The following is a 17,287-nucleotide window of genomic DNA, read 5'->3' on the forward strand; positions in this document are numbered from 1 at the left end:
TGAATTCTTTCCTCTGATGAAAAAGCTAACCCCTCTTGAGTATTTAGGACACCTCCTAGGAACTGTTTGGAAGTGCTTGGCACCAGGCTTGATTTTTTCTCGTTGATTGAGAAACCCAATTTGAGGAGGAGGTCGAACATTCTTTGGATGTTGGACCTGCAAATTACTGGGGGCTCACCCTTGATGAGCCAGTCGTCCAGGTAAGGGTACACTGTAATTGCCTCCCTGCGTAGGTGCGCCGCCGCCAGCACCGTGGTGAATACCCTTGGAGCCGAGGCTATACTGAAGGGCAGCAGCTTCAACTGGTAGTGCTGACTGTCCACCTTGAAGCCTAAGAATTTTCTGTGCGCTAGGAACATGGAAATATGAAAATGGGCATCTTTCATGTCCCATGTTGCCAGTTAATCTCCTCTTTTTAGGAGCAGGGATTACCTCTTGTAGTGTAGTCATACGAAATTTTTGTGGCTTGACATACTTGTTTGCAGGGCGTAAGTCTAATACTGGGCGCATTGTCAGATCTTTTTTTGGCACAAGGAAGTAAGTTGAATAAATACCCTTGTTTACCTGGTTGCCCGGGACGAGTTCTATTGATATGATATGATATATGATATGATATGGTATTTGTAACGCGCCTATACACAAGTGTTTCAAGGCGCGACGAGGCAGGGAGGGAGGGAAACAAGGGGAAGACAGACAAACGATCCTACTAGGCCAGGTGTCATTCAGATCGTGCAAGTGCAGAGGTAAGGGGAAAAGGAGAAAGTGCAGGGGGAGGAGGTGGGGGGGGAAGTGCAGTACAAGGTAAATAGCGTAATAAAATAATAAATAATAAATAAAAGGGCCAGCTGGTGGCAAGTGCGAGGTAAGTGCAGAGCAAGTGCTGGGAAGGGGGCTGTAGGGATGCAGTGACAGTCCCACAGTGCAGGAGGAGCCAGGGAGGCAGTGCAAGTGGAGAGTGGCTGGGCCCTGGACCGAGGTCACAGAGTGGCCCAGATGCAGGTTTAGTGCAGACTTCAGTGGGGAGTTTAGCAGGTTTAGCAAGGGAGAGGGAGAGAGAAGGCAGAAGCGAAGAGGAAGGTTTTGAGGTGCTTCCGGAACCGGAGATGGTTCTCCTCAAGTTTCAGGGAGGCAGGAAGGCTGTTCCAGAGGGAGGCCCCTGCTGCGGAGAGAGATCTACCCCCAGCTCGTTGCTTCGAGAAGCGGCTGACCATGAGGGAGTTGGAGACGGATGAGCGAAGGGCTCGTGAAGGCAGATATTTAGGAAGAGAGAGTTGAAGGTATTTTGGCCCCAGGCCCCAGAAGGCCTTGTGGACAATGCAGAGGGTTTTGAACTTAATCCTCGCAGCCACTGGGAGCCAGTGAAGAGATTTCAGTCCTGGAGAGATACGGTCCCTGGGCTTGAGGCCAAGGACAAGTCTCGCAGTTCTGTTCTGGATAAGTTGCGGAGAGTGGAGGCAGGCAGATTAAGATAGAGGCTGTTACAGTAGTCCAGCCTTGAGAGAACCAGGGCTCGGGAGACAGTGAGCTTCTGGGGGAAGGAGAGGAAGGGAAGAATACCTCTGAGGAGGTGCAGCTGGTAGTGTGACTTCTTAGAGACGTCAGATATATGAGGAGAGAAGGAGAGTGTGGAGTCGAAGATGACCCCGAGGTTTTTAGCTTTGCAGGTAGGGGCAGGAAGGGGGCCAAGGGAGGCCGGCCAGAGAGCTGCAGGAAAGGAGGGAGTGGGTGTGCCGATGAGTAGAATCTCAGTCTTACTGGCGTTAAGGCAGAGGTCATTGGCGGCACACCATTCCTGGATAGCAGACAGACAGTCGGAGATGAGGGAAGGAGAGGAGGAGGCCGAGGGTAGCCTGAAAATGAGCTGGGTATCGTCCGCATAGCACTGAAAGTGGGGGCAGAGAGCGGCGATGCGGTGGGCAAGGAGTGCCAGATACTGGTTGAAAAGCCAGGGAGAGAGGTTGGATCCCTGGGGGACACCACAGGTGGAGTAAAAGATGTCAGAGAGGAAGGAGCCCATTTGGACCTGGGAGGGTCGACCGGAAAGGAAAGAGGTCAGCCATGCCGTCATTGCGTCCTTTGCGAGAAGATTGACAATTTCCTCGAGGAGGATCTTTTGGTGGTCCAGGGAGTGTATATTTTGTCTTGGAGGGTGGTTGCGGGGACGCTCCTACAGTTCGATACAGTATCCTGCGGACACTGTGGACAGCACCCATCTGTCCGAGGTGATCCCTTCCATGCCTGGGTGAAGGTGTAAATGCGTCCCCCGACTGGGGATGCATGGGAAGGGACCCTGAGCGGAGCGTCACTGTTAGCTGGGAGGCGTACTGCCCCCACCTGGGCAGTCTCTGCCTCTACCACGGCCTCTCTTGTTACCTCTGGCGTAACCCTGGGTAGTTTGTTGGTTGCCACCCCACGATGTACCTTGGCCCTGTGAGTAATTAGAACCCCTCTGTGAATTTCGACCGCGTGGGCGACGAATATTATTGCTTCTTTGGTTCATGGGTTTGTTAGTTAATTGTCCCAGGCACCTTAGGGTATCGTATTCCTCTTTGGCAGTTTTGAGTGCCTCCTCTACCGCTTTCCCAAACAAGACATGTGTGCAGTCAATAGGAAGTAAGGTACATGTTATTGTAAGGAGCTTTTGGTAAAGGAGGCGAAGAGCTTGGTAGGGGTCAGGCTGGAAGAGGCTAGCAGGAGTGCATCCGGTTATTGGTATGCGCATGTATTTTTCTCTGTGCTTCCCCTTACCTATCCCAACAAGTTTTCCCTACACCTCTTTCCGTTTTTCCTAACCTCCCCCACCATATCCACAACCACTACCTAATCCCTCTTCCCCACCCACCCCCATTGGCTGCCACGTGGCTACCTGTGGTCTTGACAGTCAGGTGCCTGCGTCAACCACGTTGGGGTGGGGAGGGGGGGGGTCGAATCAATTCGGCTTCTGTGGTTCGGGGGAGAGTGTTGATACTCTTTCCTCATGTACTCTTGACACAGGTGTTGTAGAAAACAAGGTGTAATGCTCCACATACTCGTTGTCAAAAGACGCCAAGTCATGACATTGTTCCAGACCCAGAAGGTGCAAACGGACAGGAACCTGCAATCACAACATTGTAACTAACAGCATCTAGACCTTCTCTGGGGTACAGATTCTAGGCATAAACTTTTTTTTTATTTTTTTTTTTTTTAAGTGCAGGGGTGTTAAGCCTTTTGCCAATGCTGCCACCCTTGCAGATAAAAGTGGCTAGGGGAAGAGTAAGTGCAAGAGAATTGCACAGAAGCTTGTCCTAGCATACACGCTGGCAGCTTCTTTACAACGAAAAAGCTGGCTCACATGGTGCTCTGTTCTGTGCCCCTCCGGTAACACCCCCACAAATATGATAGGAAGAGGATGGACATTGCAGTGATTAATGACTCCAAGAACATATCTTGAGCAGCAACTTATTTTTTCTTAGCACTTATATTTTATAAGAAGCATACCTCCTTCACAGTTATCTCCCTGTGTGCTTGATGAATTCAGGCAACCATCCACTTTCTGCTCCGAGTAGTTAACCGAAGGCCCATAAGTAAATCTCTCTGGGGAAACTAAGAAATACATGAAAATCAATTACTTGCTTTATTCCAGACATTTCTGCAATCCACATGCGCACTCAATAGTCAGGAAAAAACATTACTTGATAGCGATAATAGTACTCTCCAGCAATGGTCCACCCCCGCCTCAATTGTAAACTTTAGAAAATTCTATAAAGCTACTCCACATATTGCATTTCTAACAATAGGAAAAATAACCTTCCTTCTCCTTCAGTTTTAGTCCTTGTTCTTACTTCTTCACAAGTGGTTGGGATAGACTATTTGCAGGTAGGCCACGACAGCTGGCTCCAAAAGACATCCTGACAGTTTAGTTTGTGTATACTATGCAGGGTGCACTCGTGCATACACCCTTCATCGCAATGGCCCTACTCTCCCCCCTCCCCCCCCCAACCACCACTCCACAGATCCACATGTACACACTCTTTCCCCAAAGCACTAGGCAGGGTAGTCGATAGATGGCATATATCCAAAGGGATGGTAGGGTGGGTGTTGTGAAGAATGAAGAGCAGGGACTAAGAACCTGAAATCACCAGGAATCACCATGAAGGTAATTTTTAATGTCTGTCACCCTGCTCCCTCTCAACCGATTGGGATCAGACTATGAGGAAAGAAAATAATTAATAAGGGTGGAGAAAAACAAGGCAGCAAGTACCCAACCAGTTTTCAAGCAAAATGGTTGAAAAGTATTTCCTGGCCAAAAGAAACATCTTTCCGAAAGGAAGCATGCCAGAAAAAGTCTTTAGTGAAAGCTACAGGAGTGGGCCCAGGTGGCAGCCTTTCTAATTTCAGCAATAGGAATGTGCCTTACAAAAGCCATGGATGTAGCCTTGGTCCCAGTGAAATGTGCAAAAAGCGCTACAAAATATGCTCCTATTCTAACACATGCTTTCAAAATGCAAGATAAATCAATCAAAAAGCCTTCGAGGCCTTATTGCCAGGGGACCGCACACCATAAATTACAAAGATGCCTAGAGCATCTGAATGCTCTCTATGGACAGAGTCCTGGCTACAATCGAACTTATTGTGGCGGATCAGGAGAAAGTCGATGACAATGCATTACTTACCGTAAAAGCATTTCTGATGGTTGTTATCTGCTTAGATTCACATGCTGTGCATAGTCCGACATCCAGTGGTCACTGCGGAGTATTGCATTTTGTTTTTCATAGTCGAAAAGGGGGCGTCGACAAGGCGTGTCTGTAACACTATCCCTATAGTGACGTGCGTTGTACCCACAATCCCTCACGCGTCGAGGTCCCTCTGTTTGTATTTTTTCTGCCCTGAGGGAGCCTTCTATACGTGAGTGGGGACAGAAAAGAGAGATGTAGAAAGGTGTTCCTTCCATCCGAGCGGGGAGGAAGGGTGGGCGCATGTGAATCTAAGCAGATACAAACATCAGAAATGCTTTTACGGTAAGTAATGCATTGTCTTCTGATGTTTGTTAATCTGCTTAGAATCACATGCTGTGCATAGACTAGCTAGCGGTACCCGGAGTTGGCGGTGGGTTATGAGAAGGAACAGTAGAGAAAAGATGTCTTAATACTGCCTGTCCCACCTGGGAGTCAGCTCTAGAGTGTGCATCTAGACAGTAGAGTTTTGTAAAGGTGTGCACAGAACTCCAGGTTGCCGCTTTGCAGATGGACTCAAGGGGAACATTTGCAATGAATGCCCCAGTGCTACGAGTAGAATGTGCTCTTGGCTTGAAGGGTAGTTCTCTCTTAGCAAGAGTGTAACAGAGAGTGATGCACTGAACAATCCATCTAGATATAGTGGATTTTGAAACTGCATCTCCTTCTCTTCCTGCTGCCACCAAGACAAAGAACTGATTAGTCTTTCTCAGTGGTCTGGTTCTTTCCATGTAGAACATGACAGCTCTGCGCACATCAAGTGTATGCAGACTTTTCTCCCGAATTGGAAGGGTTTTGAAAGAACGTTGGTAGTTCTATTGACTGGTTTACATGGAATTTTGAGATGAATTTCGGTGCAAACCTTGGGTGCGTGCGTAGAACCACTTTATCTTTGTGAACTGCTACAAAGGGGTCTAAAACAGAAAGAGCCTGTAGTTCACTTACTCTCCTAATGGAGGTGATAGCTATTAGGAAAGCGGTCTTAAGAGTGAGGTCTTTAAGAGTTGCTTTGTGCATGGGTTCAAAGGGTGAGCCCATGAGTCTGGTAAGTACCACATTCAGGTCCCAGCCGGGAGCTGGGTTTGCTATTGGAGGGTGTATTCTCTTTACTCCCTCCAGGAAGGCTTTGATAACTGGGACTTTCAACCACGACACTTTAAGCTGGGAAGTGGTGTATGCAGAAAGTGCCGCTAGGTGGACTTCAATGGAATAGAACACTAGACCAGAGTCTAATAAATGGGTCAGGTACAGGAAAATGTGCATGGGGGAGCAGTCAACTGGGTCGATGCTTCTTCCTCTACACCAGATGACAAATCTCTTCCATTTGCTAGAATAACAGTGACAAGTGTTAGGCTTTATAGCCTCCCTGAGGATCTCCATGCATCTCTGCGGGAGTTGTAAGTGTCCAAATTCTATGATCTCAGGAGACAGGCTCCAAGTTCATGGTCTGAGGGCATGGATGCAGTGTCCTGCCCTTGTCCTGTGACTGCATGTTGTGCGGGCAGGGAAGATTCACTGGGGGCGATAGAGACATCTCCATCAAGTGAGCGAACCATGGCTGCCGGGCCCACATAGGGGCCACTAGTATCATGGTAACTTGTTCCTGTTGCATCTTGTGAACAATCTTGTTGATAAGGGGAGTCGGGGGAAGGCGTAAGCAAATTTCCCTGACCATGGAATCGATAGACCGTTCCCCTTGGATTGGTTCTGGGGGTACCTGGAGGTGTTATCTTGGCATTGCGAGTTCTCCAGAGTTGCGAACAGGTCTATTTCTGGGAATCCCCATTGTGTGAAGACGTCGAAGATGATGTCTTCGTGCAACTGCCATTCGTACTCTGAGGGCAGAGGGAAGTCTCTGCTGAGTTCCCCTGGTACATGTTGCGACACTAGGAACATGTGTTTGAGAGCCCACTTCCAGATATTCTGGGACAGCTTGGACAGTCCTGGAGAGTGGGTGCCCCCTTGCTTGTTGAGGTAGTACATGGCTGTGGTGCTGTCCGTAAGGACCATCACTGTCTTCCCTTGTAGGGGTTCCTGGAAGGCTTTTAGTGCCTTAAACACAGCCAGTAGCTCCAGTAGGTTTATGTGCTTGGATCCTACGCTCGGAGTCCACACTCCGTGAGCAGTCTGATGGGATAGGTGAGCCCCCCATCCTGTGAGGGATGCGTCGAGGTTAGAGTGGCTTCCACTGCGGATGTGGCAAAGGGTTTCCCTCTTACCAGGTTTTCCTTTGTCCACCACCGTAGCGAGAGAACCAAGGCCTGCGAGACCACCACTAGATCGTCCCATTGTCCGCTGGCCTGACACCACTGGCTGTTGAGCCACTCTTGCATTGGGCGCATGCGCAGGCGCACGTGAGGTACCAAATAAATACATGACGCCATCATTCCTAGCAAACGCATCGCTTTGCGCACCGTCCCCTCCCGACCTGCCACATATTGGGGGATCTGAAACAGCATGTTTTGGACCCTCTCGTTGGAGGGGAAGAAGAGGCTGTCCTTTGTTCGAATTAGAGCCCTTAGGAATTGTTTGACTTGGCTGGGGTCTAAGCTGGACTTCTTCTCGTTAATGGAGAAGCCCAGTGGAACAAAAGGTATACAGTCTTTTGGGTGTTTGAGAAGCATGTCTCGTAAGAATCCCCTGTTATGAGCCAGTCGTCGAGGTAAGGGTATACTGGGATGGATAACCTGCGCAGATGGGCCGCTGCCACTGCCAGTACTTTCGTGAATACCCTTGGTGCAGATGCTATGCCGAAGGGTAGCACTCTGAACTGGTAGTGCTTGTTCTCTATCTTGAACCTGAGGTATTTTCTGTGCGCTGGCAACATTAAAATATGAAAGTATGCATCTTTCATGTCTAGTGTTGTCATGTAATCCCCTTGTGATAACAGTGGGATTACTTCCTGCAAGGTCACCATACGAAACTTTTGGGGTTTGACAAACTTGTTCGCTGGGCGCAGATCTAATACAGGGTGCATGGTTAAGTCCTTTTTGGGTACAAGGAAGTACACTGAATAAATACCTTCAGTTACCTGAGATAGGGGGACAGCCTCTATAGCTTCTTTTTTCAGTAGCTCTTCTACTTCTTGAAGAAGAATGGTGAGGTGTTCCGGTGTCATGCGTCGGTTCCGTGGGGGTCTGTACTTCGGGGAACCGTTGAATTCGATGCAGTATCCGTGGGCTATGGTGGATAAAACCCAGCGGTCTGACGATATTTCCTCCCATGCTGATACGAACGATGTTAGCCGGCCCCCGACCGGTGATGCATGGGAGGGGACCCGAATCTTCGGGTCATTTGTTGGTATTGGGCGTGGAACCTTTGGGGCTGGAGCCACGACCTCTTCCTTTGCCACGGCGTTGGCCTCTTTGACTGAACTGGTTGTTACCCTGGTTAGAGGGCCAGTTGGTAGCAGAGTAAAATTGCTGTTGGTTTTGCTGGCGTTGGCCACGAAAGGAGCGTCTATTGCCTTAGCCGCGTCTGTTAGGGGGCCTAGAAATTTGGTCAAGAGTCTTGATGGTATCAAACTCCTTCTTCGCATGTTCTAGGGCCTCATCAACTGCTTTCCCAAACAGATGCGTTTGTTCTATGGGGTTATTTATCAGGGAAGCCTGGGTTTCCGGCTTAAATCCCGAATTGCGCAGCCAGACATGGCGTTTGAGAAGTATTCCCTGAACCAGGGAACGGCCAGCCGTCTCTGCAGCATCTAAGGAGTTCTTTACGATGCCCTGCTTTACAAGAGTTCCCTCTGAGATGATAGCTAACAGGCGTGAACGCAGGGGTTCTGGTGCGTCCTCTGCTTCGCTACGCAGCTTGCTCCACTGTGCATCTGCGTAGCTAGCAGTGCATAGAGCTTCTTGCCCTCTTTGTCAGGTGGTGCCTCACTAGTGGCTAGTGGTACCCCCGCTCTTTTTCTTGTATTAGTAACTACAAGGGAGTCCGGAATAGAATGTCCTCTGATGTACAAGGGGTCAGAGGACGAAGGGCTGAAGAGCTTTTCTATCCGAGGGTTGACCCCTCTGACTAATGCAGGATTGGAAAGGGAAGGAGTTATTCTTCTCTTTATAGAAGCCAGGAGCGGAATAGACTGACTAACAGGGGCTTTTTCTTTAATAACTTTCTACAAAGTCTATGTCAGGAAGAGTTTCCCCTGTGTCTATTTCAAAATGCGCTGCTGCCTTGCGCAATAGTGCATTAAGTGAAGGTTGGTCATCTATGGGAGAGGTGTTTCCAATAGGTGAATCCTTGGGAGGAGAAGGGTGAAAGGCATCAGGGTCTGAGTGCACAGATGGGGATTGCCAAGGCTGCACTGATGGGGATTGCCAGGGCTGCGAGGTAGCTCTATCTTCTTCAAAAACTCCTGCACTAGTGTAAGGATCTTCTTTAAACCCCTCTTCCTCATGTTCTTCGTCTCCACCCAAACCCTCCTCATCTTCCTGGAGGTATTGCTCCTCTTCAGTGAGATCATATACGTCTGTAGAAAGGGGAAACAGCCTAGGGATCTTGACCCTAGGGTCATCCTGGGGCCATTCTCCTGGTCTTTTGTGTGTGGGTGGGTTTTGGCTCCCCAAAAACCTTTCCATTTTCTCCATACAAGAATGGAGTCTTTCAAGGGTCTCATGGGGGACCCCTGAATAGTCTAGAGGGGGGAAATCAGTGTTTGCACCTTCCAAACGCTTAGAACGCTCCCACAATGTCGAAGAAAGGTTTCCGTCGCCCTCAGAAAAGCCCTCCGGTAGTTCAGAAGTGCCCTTAGATGAAGGGGGCAGTTCCTGGCTACTCTTGTGCTTTTTCGGCGTTTCTAAGCTTTTGGTGCGGTATTCGACATCTGTTTTGTCGTCCGCTTACGTTTGTCTTCGGAAACAATTCTCGCCAGGCTCTCGACAACGAGTTCGTCAGTAGAGGGCTCTGGTGTCGACGTTGCCTGCGTTACGCGTAGTTTCTCGACGGCCGCTCTATGGAGCGTTACGTCGGATGTTTGAGGTAGCGCCCGTGTTTGATGAAAGCCCAATCGCTGGTCGCGGCTGCGTTTGCGGGTGGGGCTTGAGACCCTTACGGTCTGAGGTAGACGCCGGAGTGCCCTGCGTCCCCTTCGGCGCTGATGGATCCTTCGTCTTCGACGAAGAGCCATGGGTTGTGTGCTTAGGCCTATGGGGTCTATGTGCGTCCTTGTCGTCGGGGTGTTCATCCCCATAAGCAGGGCGTGAGCCGAGCCCGTCGGGGCCGGACGTCGAGGAGCGCGAGCGCTCCTTCTGGGAGTTAATGACTTCCATAACGGACGTCGAGTTATCACCCTCCTCGTCACTTTCTGTAACAGCGGCGTCGGGTGAGGAACCTGACTTCGACATAGCGTAGTCCCCCCACCTCTTAACTTTCCGTTCTTTAAGAGTTCTTGGTTTCAAGAGCTTACAGGCCGCGCAGCTGTCCTCCTTATGATCGAGGGGCAAGCAACGATTACAGAGCTTGTGTTTATCCTTCCAAGTGTATTTGCCCCTACAGCGTGGGCAACACTTAAAAGGTGTCCTCTCCATAGCTGAGGCAATAATAACTGGTGATGATAACCCCAAGGGAAAGATAGGGGAGAAAGAAAGACATTCTCAAAGAGAAGATAAAAGTTTGAACCCCCACTCTCCCTACTGTATGTTGGCCGGCGAGGCCAGGCCACGTGTTCGGCAGCGCCGAAGGATCCCCTCCGTCTCTTCCCCTCCGTCGAAAACTTGCTCGGCGGAGAAACAGCTTCACAGCTAACGTCGAGTGGAGGGATCTTTAACAATATAATAAGTATAATTAAGAACCGAGGTCCGTAGTAAGTATTTTGCAATGTCTCTCTAGGAGCTCCGCGTAAGGCGACCAGAAGCTGGGCGGAAAAAAACAATCTGAGGGACCTCGACGCGTGAGGGATTGTGGCTACAACGCACGTCACTATAGGGATAGTGTTACAGACACGCCTTGTTGACGTCCCCTTTTCGACTACGAAAAACAAAATGCAATACTCCGCAGTGACCACTGGATGTCGGACCTATGCACAGCATGTGATTCTAAGCAGATTAACAAACATCAGAAACTCTTACCAGTCGATGGGACCACAGGGACGTCCGTCCTGTGGTTCTGGTATATCTGGAGATCGCTGCCAGATGAATCTTAATGAGGCATGAGCTAGCCCAGCCTTTGCCAGCGATAGCAGGTACGGCAGCACTTGAGGGGCCGTAATCCATAGGGGGTTGATCTTCTGTGCCCGGCACCAGATAGAGAACCTCTTCCACTTATGACCGTAGCATTTGAGAGTCGAGGACGCCCTGGCCTTTGCAAGAACCTCTCTGCAATCGGCCGGTATATTGTAGCCTCCAAACTCTAGCGCTGCAGGAGCCAAGCCTGCAGGTTCAGCGACGCCGGGTCGTGGTGGAAGATGGCGCCTCCTTCTCTGGAGAGAAGGTCCGCGTCCGCCGACAGCTTGATGGGAGGGGACGTTGACAAGTCCAGAAGGTCCGGGAACCAGATCTGCCTCGGCCACGCCGGTGCGACGAGGATCATCCTGCACCGGGACCTCTTGAGTTGGCTGATGAGTCGAAGCAGCAACGGCAACGGAAGGAACGCATACAGGTATAGGCCGTCCCAGGGGAACGAGAACGCATCGCCCATGCTTCTCGGCTGGGGAAACCTACTGGCAAACCTCTTGCACTTCGAGTTCGTCGCTGTTACGAACAGGTCGATTTGGGGTTTGCCCCATCGTCGGAAGAGTTGATCCACCTGATCCTGGCGCAGTTCACACTCGTGACACGCGCGCAGCTCCCTGCTGAGCGAGTCGGCGATGGTGTTGCTTTCTCCTGTCAGGTGGAAGGGAACCAGGAACATCCCCTGGGCGACCGCCCAGTGCCACAGATCCTGTGCCTCCTTGGATAGGGCTGGGGATCTGGTGCCTCCCTGCTTCCGTATGTAAAACATTGTCGTGGTGTTGTCCGTGAAGATCCGCACCACCTTGCCCTTGAGCGACGGGAGGAACGATTTGAGAGCCCAGAACACGGCTCGGAGTTCCAGGACGTTGATGTGCAGGAGCCTATCCTCCGGGAGCCAGAGGCCTCTTGCGTGTAGATCTCCGGTCTGGGCGCCCCAACCTTCCAGGGAGGCGTCCGTCGTCACCGTCTCCTGGTACGCCGGCGTCTGAAAGTCCTTGCCCGCCGTGAGGTGCGCTCGAACGCCCCACCACTGAATCGCCCGCCGGAACACCTCGTTGAGGGGGACCCTGTCTTCGGAGGTGCCCGTCGCCTGCATCCAACGGGCGTCGAGAAATTCTTGAAGAGGGCGCATCCGTAGTCTGCAGAGGCGCACCAGGTAGATGCAGGAGGACATCATCCCCAGGAGGGACTTGATGGACCTCACCCTGGCCACGTCCGTGGCTAGCAGGCGCTGCACTTTGCCTAGAATGGTCTTCGTCCGTTCTTCCGACAGGGCCGCCAGGCGCCTCACTGTATTGAGCTTCGCTCCCAGAAACAGGGCCACCTGCGACGGCACCAGGTGGGACTTTGGGTAGTTTATGGCGAATCCCAGGTCTGTGATTAGCTGGACGGTCCTCGCAGTGTGTTCGACGGCGAGTTCCCTCGTCCTTGAGCGGATGAGCCAGTCGTCCAGGTAGGGGTAGACGTGAATCCCCTGCCGGCGCAGCCGTGCCGCCACTGGTGCTAGGCACTTGGTAAAGACCCTGGGGGCCGAATTCAATCCGAACGGCAGTGCTCTGAATTGGTAGTGGCGTCCCTGGATGACGAACCTAAGGAACTTTCGGTGACTTTTGAGGATGGGAACGTGGAAGTATGCATCCTCCAGGTCCAACGACGATAGAAAGTCGCCTTCCTCCAGCTGTTCCCCATGAAGACAGTAGAGGCATCACGAATGTTCGTCTTCCTTAAACACATTCTGCAGCCCGCATCCAGGGCAGCTGCGAAACAGCTTGGGTCCGGGCGACGAACTCGCATCCTGGGCCACCTCGAAGTAGGCTGCGAATCTTCTGGAATCCTCCAAGAAATTGATTCGATGAAATCTTCACCCTTGAGGGGCGTAGGAAAATCCTGCAACGGGTAGCCGTTAACGGGAGTAGAAACGGTGGAGCTTGAGGCTCGATTAACCGAAAAAAAGTGAAAATTCACCTGAAAAAGCGCGAAACACATAGTAAAAGCTTCAGAGCTAAGCACGAGGACTCCCAACACTTGAACGTGCGGTAAAAATCTGAAGATGGCTGCCAGAGGCGGGGCTTAGGTAGAGGGCAGTCATTGTCTGTGGTCAGTATGACGCAGAGATCAGTGATTGGTTACTACTACGAAAGACAGATCAGAAACGAAACTGATACTGATTTTTTTCTTTACCGAGGATTCCCAGCCTGACGACGGGGAATATTCATGAGCATGTGAATCCATGCCAGACCCCATGCTGGAGAAAAAGGGAAATTGCTAAAAAACCAACACAGAATTCTTTGTAAAGAATAAGTCACCAGGTAGTTTGGCCGGCGGATAGCTGACTTTTAGAGATCTCTGCTGGCCCTAGACGAGAGGTTCTCCAGCTCGCCCTGAATTGGGAAAAAGAATGGTGATCTGCAAACCATATGATGCACCGCAGACCCTAGGCACCAACGGCACTGGGTCTGAGCTCTTTGCCAGGAGCACAGCAGCAGAGAGAGGACCGGTTGAGGCAGGCCTGCATTGCTCTGGTGTGGAGTGAGGAGCGGATTGGGTTTAGAGCGGCTGGAGCATCCTCCAAGTGAGCAGAGGGGGAAGCAGCGCGCCTGTTGAGGCCCTAGAGCAGTGGAGCCGGAATAATGGAATGGACCAGGCTCTGTGGAACACTGGGGTCTGGGAGTTGGCACAGGGAGGAAGACGCAGTGCCGGAGCACCGAGACCTCCAGAGGCAGGCAGAGAGAAGAAGGCACCTTTGGAGAGCTGCCGCCGTGGGTGTGGCTGCGTGGTCTGGACTGGGAGCAAGTGTGAGACGTGGTGACCCTGAGGGAGAAGTGGTAGGAGCTGCCAAAAGGTTAAGTGGTGTATAGAGGAAGCCCAGTAAGGAGGGACGTCGGAGACAGGCCGCCGGCATCAACAGCACACTGGATTCCTGAGCAGACTCATATTGCTGAAAACACTGCGGATATACAGTGGACTGGAGGCGCACAGAGGCATTAAGGTGAGCAGCCTCGGAGGGGGGGCGCAAAGGTCCTCCCCAGAAGATCGTTGAGGAAAGGGCTAGCCCACCCACCCCCTTAAAAAGTTGCTACGGGCTCTCAGTAACAACTCAGAGCGGTTGTGTGGGTGGAGGGCCTTCTGGTGTAGTTTCCCTAGTCTCCTCTTGGCTGGCCCGCTAGCCCCTGTAGCACACGTGGAATGAGGCCCTCTCCTTCTGCGGGTTATACACAGGCACCCTAATGCCAACATCAAGATTCTAAGTCCCAAAGACCGCCTAAACGGACTATCTTCTGATGTGTTGGGCCGTTGCCTGGAACAGGCTTTAAGGCATAGGCGCTGCGCTACTTCGAAGACACCTTCCCATAATAGCTGCTGATCCGATCACCATTGATCGTGTACATAGGTTGGAGCCCCTATGTAAGGGACCACCGCGCTCAGCCCAGGGTCATCCTTATGAAATTTCACACGTACATGGTCAAGTAGAAAATCCTGAGAACCTCTAAGGCAAAGGGAGAAATTACCTACAGCAAACAGAAGCTTCTCATTTTTCTGGACTTGGCTGCCCCGACACAAAAACAAAGACTGCATTCCGTCCGGTGACAGGGAAGCTGCGGCAAGAACAAATTCAGTACTGCTGGACATTTCCATTTGGCCTGCTCGCTGCGAGGGAGGAGAAGCAGTGGTGATGTAGGACACTGGAGGAGGCTGCCAAGGTGCTGGGTATCGTCCTGAATCAAAATGGGGAGGATGACAGTGGCAGAGGATGGAAGTGGCTCCAGGAGAGGGGCATGAGAGGCGGAAGAGGAGCAGTGGTAGGCCGGGGAAGAGGGTGTCAGGTTTCCTTCCCTTATTCAAGTTTCCTTCTCATTATTTCTCTTTATTTATCCTTTTCAGATTAGCTTTGTGTGGGTGGGAAGTTTTCTATTATAGTTGGTTAGGCCTTAACTTGCTGATTCAGAATCCTGGTTCTGACCCAAGGCAAAATGGAGCCTCCCAGTGACAGCTCTGATTGGTTAGAAGACAATGCAGAACAACAATGAACATTCTAAACTGTCACTCTGTGCCTTTCATCATCAAAACCCCATCTGAGAGGACGTGTTTAGTGGCTGCTCCTGCTTTAGTCTTAGGCCTGGTGGATTTTATCCTTCAGGCGTCAGCAGTTGAGCGGCTACTTTCTTGGGGGTTACAGGAGAAGCTATCAGTTGGCAGGAATTCGTTTTTGAAGACAGGAAAAGCAGAAGATCCTTATGAATTTGCTCAGGAGATAAGTGACTTTATTTGTACTGCAACTCTGTTCATCAAAATGACATTCTCCTTGAAAATTCGTGAAAAGTTGTGTTTGTACTAGAACTTTTGAACTCCCGGAGTGCGCGTGTGTTTTCCAGCGCGGTGTTCCTTAGCGCGAGAATCTGTTTGTCGCGTGCGAATTCAAGTGCGCGTGTCTTTTCTAGCGCGGGTGTTCCGAGAGCGAGAAGCTGTTTGTCGCGTGCGATTTTAAGTGCACGTGTGTTTCATAGCGCTGGTGCTCCTTAGCGCGAGAATCTATACGTCGCGTGTGGACTAAAGAGCGCATGTGTTTCCCAGCGCGAGTGTTCCTTCGCGTGAGAATCAATACGTCGTGTGTGGAATAAAGAGCGCGTGTGTTTTCCAGCACGAGTGTTCCTTCGCGTGAGAATCAATTCGACGCGTTTGAACTCAAGAGCGCGGGTGTTTTTATTTCGCGTGTTCCGCGCGAGAACATTATTGCGCGTGTGGATTCTTTTGATCGCGTGTATTCGTTCGTAAGTGAACTCTTTGCGCGTGTTCTTCAACCAGGAAGATTTCTCAGTGAAGTTCATCGTTCATCTGAATGAGGATAACCTGCGTGTGCGTTTAACACGTGTTTTTTCTTCAAGGATTCAAAAACTCAATATAATTATAAATAGTTTGAAAAGTTTGAAAGAAAAAGAATATTTTTGAAAGAAAAAGAAAGCATATTTTTAAGAACAATCTAACTGGACATCCAGGGCATTTTGGAAAAAAGACAATGAACTAAGATTTCCAGATTTGCCTAAAGTAAGAAGTTGCTGTGAATTTCAAGTGTCTCAAGTAAGAGAGATTTTCAGCTTCTTTATCAGCTTCTCTAAGAAATTTCAAGAGAAGAGCCAGGTATGATTTTTTCATTATTAGTTAAGGATTAATGTCTTCCCATTCATAAGGTTAAGTAAGTAAATTAAGGAATTGTATCTGCTATTCTTATATCCTCTGCAGGTTCAGCTCTGGTTAGCCTTGACGCAGTCTGCCTGGTGTTGTTTTGTTATCCACTTCCCCCTTTCCCTTTGGGGTGTAGTTTACAGAGCTGAATTGAAATCTAGTTCTGGGAATTACATCTCAGGGGGATTGTCGGGGGTTCAGCAGCTTCCGCGGACACAGGACCTCTCAGCCTGACAGAGGGGCAGTGCTGGGGCCCACCAGTTGAGCTGGATATGTTTTGGGAGGTGGATAACCAAAGAATAGTATTGAGATCTCACTTGTGGGGTAGTAGGAGAGTTGGTTTGGCAGCCGGGGACTTCTCGGTCAGGGGAGAGTGAAGCGGGCATGCTCGGCAGGGGTTCATTATCCTGGTGTTTATTTTACTTACATAGGCCTTGGGAGAAGTATTTGTTTTGCTATGGTTATTGTTAGTTTTGCTTATGGGAAGTAAGATTGACAACAGCTTTCGTGGTACTGATGATTTGGGAGTTCTTTTACCTAGGCAACAATTTTCACTGTTCTCTAGGGGTATGGAACTGTGATGTATAGCTCATAATGTGAGGGGTCTGGATTCCCCCCAGAAGCGCAGTATATTGCTCCACAGACTGAAGCGGCAACAGATATATATTGCGTTTCTTCAAGGGAAGCATCGGAGAAGGGTGGATGTTGGGAGATTGTGTACAAGGGCGTTCCCGCAGCAGTTTTTCTCATCACTCAACTTCTGAAGGAACAGGGTGTTGGCATCCTTATTGGGAGCAACATACCCTTCCGTGGGGCTGAGGAGAAACTTGATAAGGAGGTTTGGTTTCTCTTTGTTGCAGTTCTCATGGGGTGACGCAGGTAACCCTAGCATTATAAGGCCCAAACATGGGGCAGAATGATTTTCTATGTGTAGTACTGGGGGTACTTACAGCCTTAGCAACGGGTTACATCATATTGTACGGGGACTGTAATTTACCTATGGATGCCAATTGGGATGAATCTAAAGCGGGGAGCGGTGAAGCCTCCTGGGAATCTTCTGAAAGGGATTGCAGACTCACACCTGGTTGATGCATGGCAGTATACTCATCCAGTGGTAAGGGACTATACTTTTTTTCCACATACCCACTGAGTATTCTCTAGAATAGAATATTTCTGGGTAGAGGACCACCTAATCCCAAAGGTGGGGAAAGTCGACATTGGCAC

The 17,287-nt window shown here is 50.3% G+C and overlaps 1 protein-coding gene across 2 annotated transcripts in view; it reads right to left on the reverse strand.

The window, feature by feature from the left end:
• The window catches only part of DEDD2 (death effector domain containing 2), a 368,727-nt gene that overhangs the window by 284,126 nt on the left and 67,314 nt on the right, over positions 1 to 17,287 (reverse strand). For both annotated transcript variants that reach the window (XM_069640949.1, XM_069640950.1), the window contains exon 3: positions 3,478 to 3,582. In XM_069640949.1, coding sequence (XP_069497050.1) covers positions 3,478 to 3,582 — 105 coding nt within the window. The remainder of the gene's footprint in view (positions 1 to 3,477; positions 3,583 to 17,287) is intronic.

The sequence above is a fragment of the Ambystoma mexicanum genome, chromosome 1q (genome assembly GCF_040938575.1).
Source record: "Ambystoma mexicanum isolate Mex_15411 chromosome 1q, UKY_AmexF1_1, whole genome shotgun sequence".
In the NCBI taxonomy this organism is placed as follows: domain Eukaryota; kingdom Metazoa; phylum Chordata; class Amphibia; order Caudata; family Ambystomatidae; genus Ambystoma; species Ambystoma mexicanum.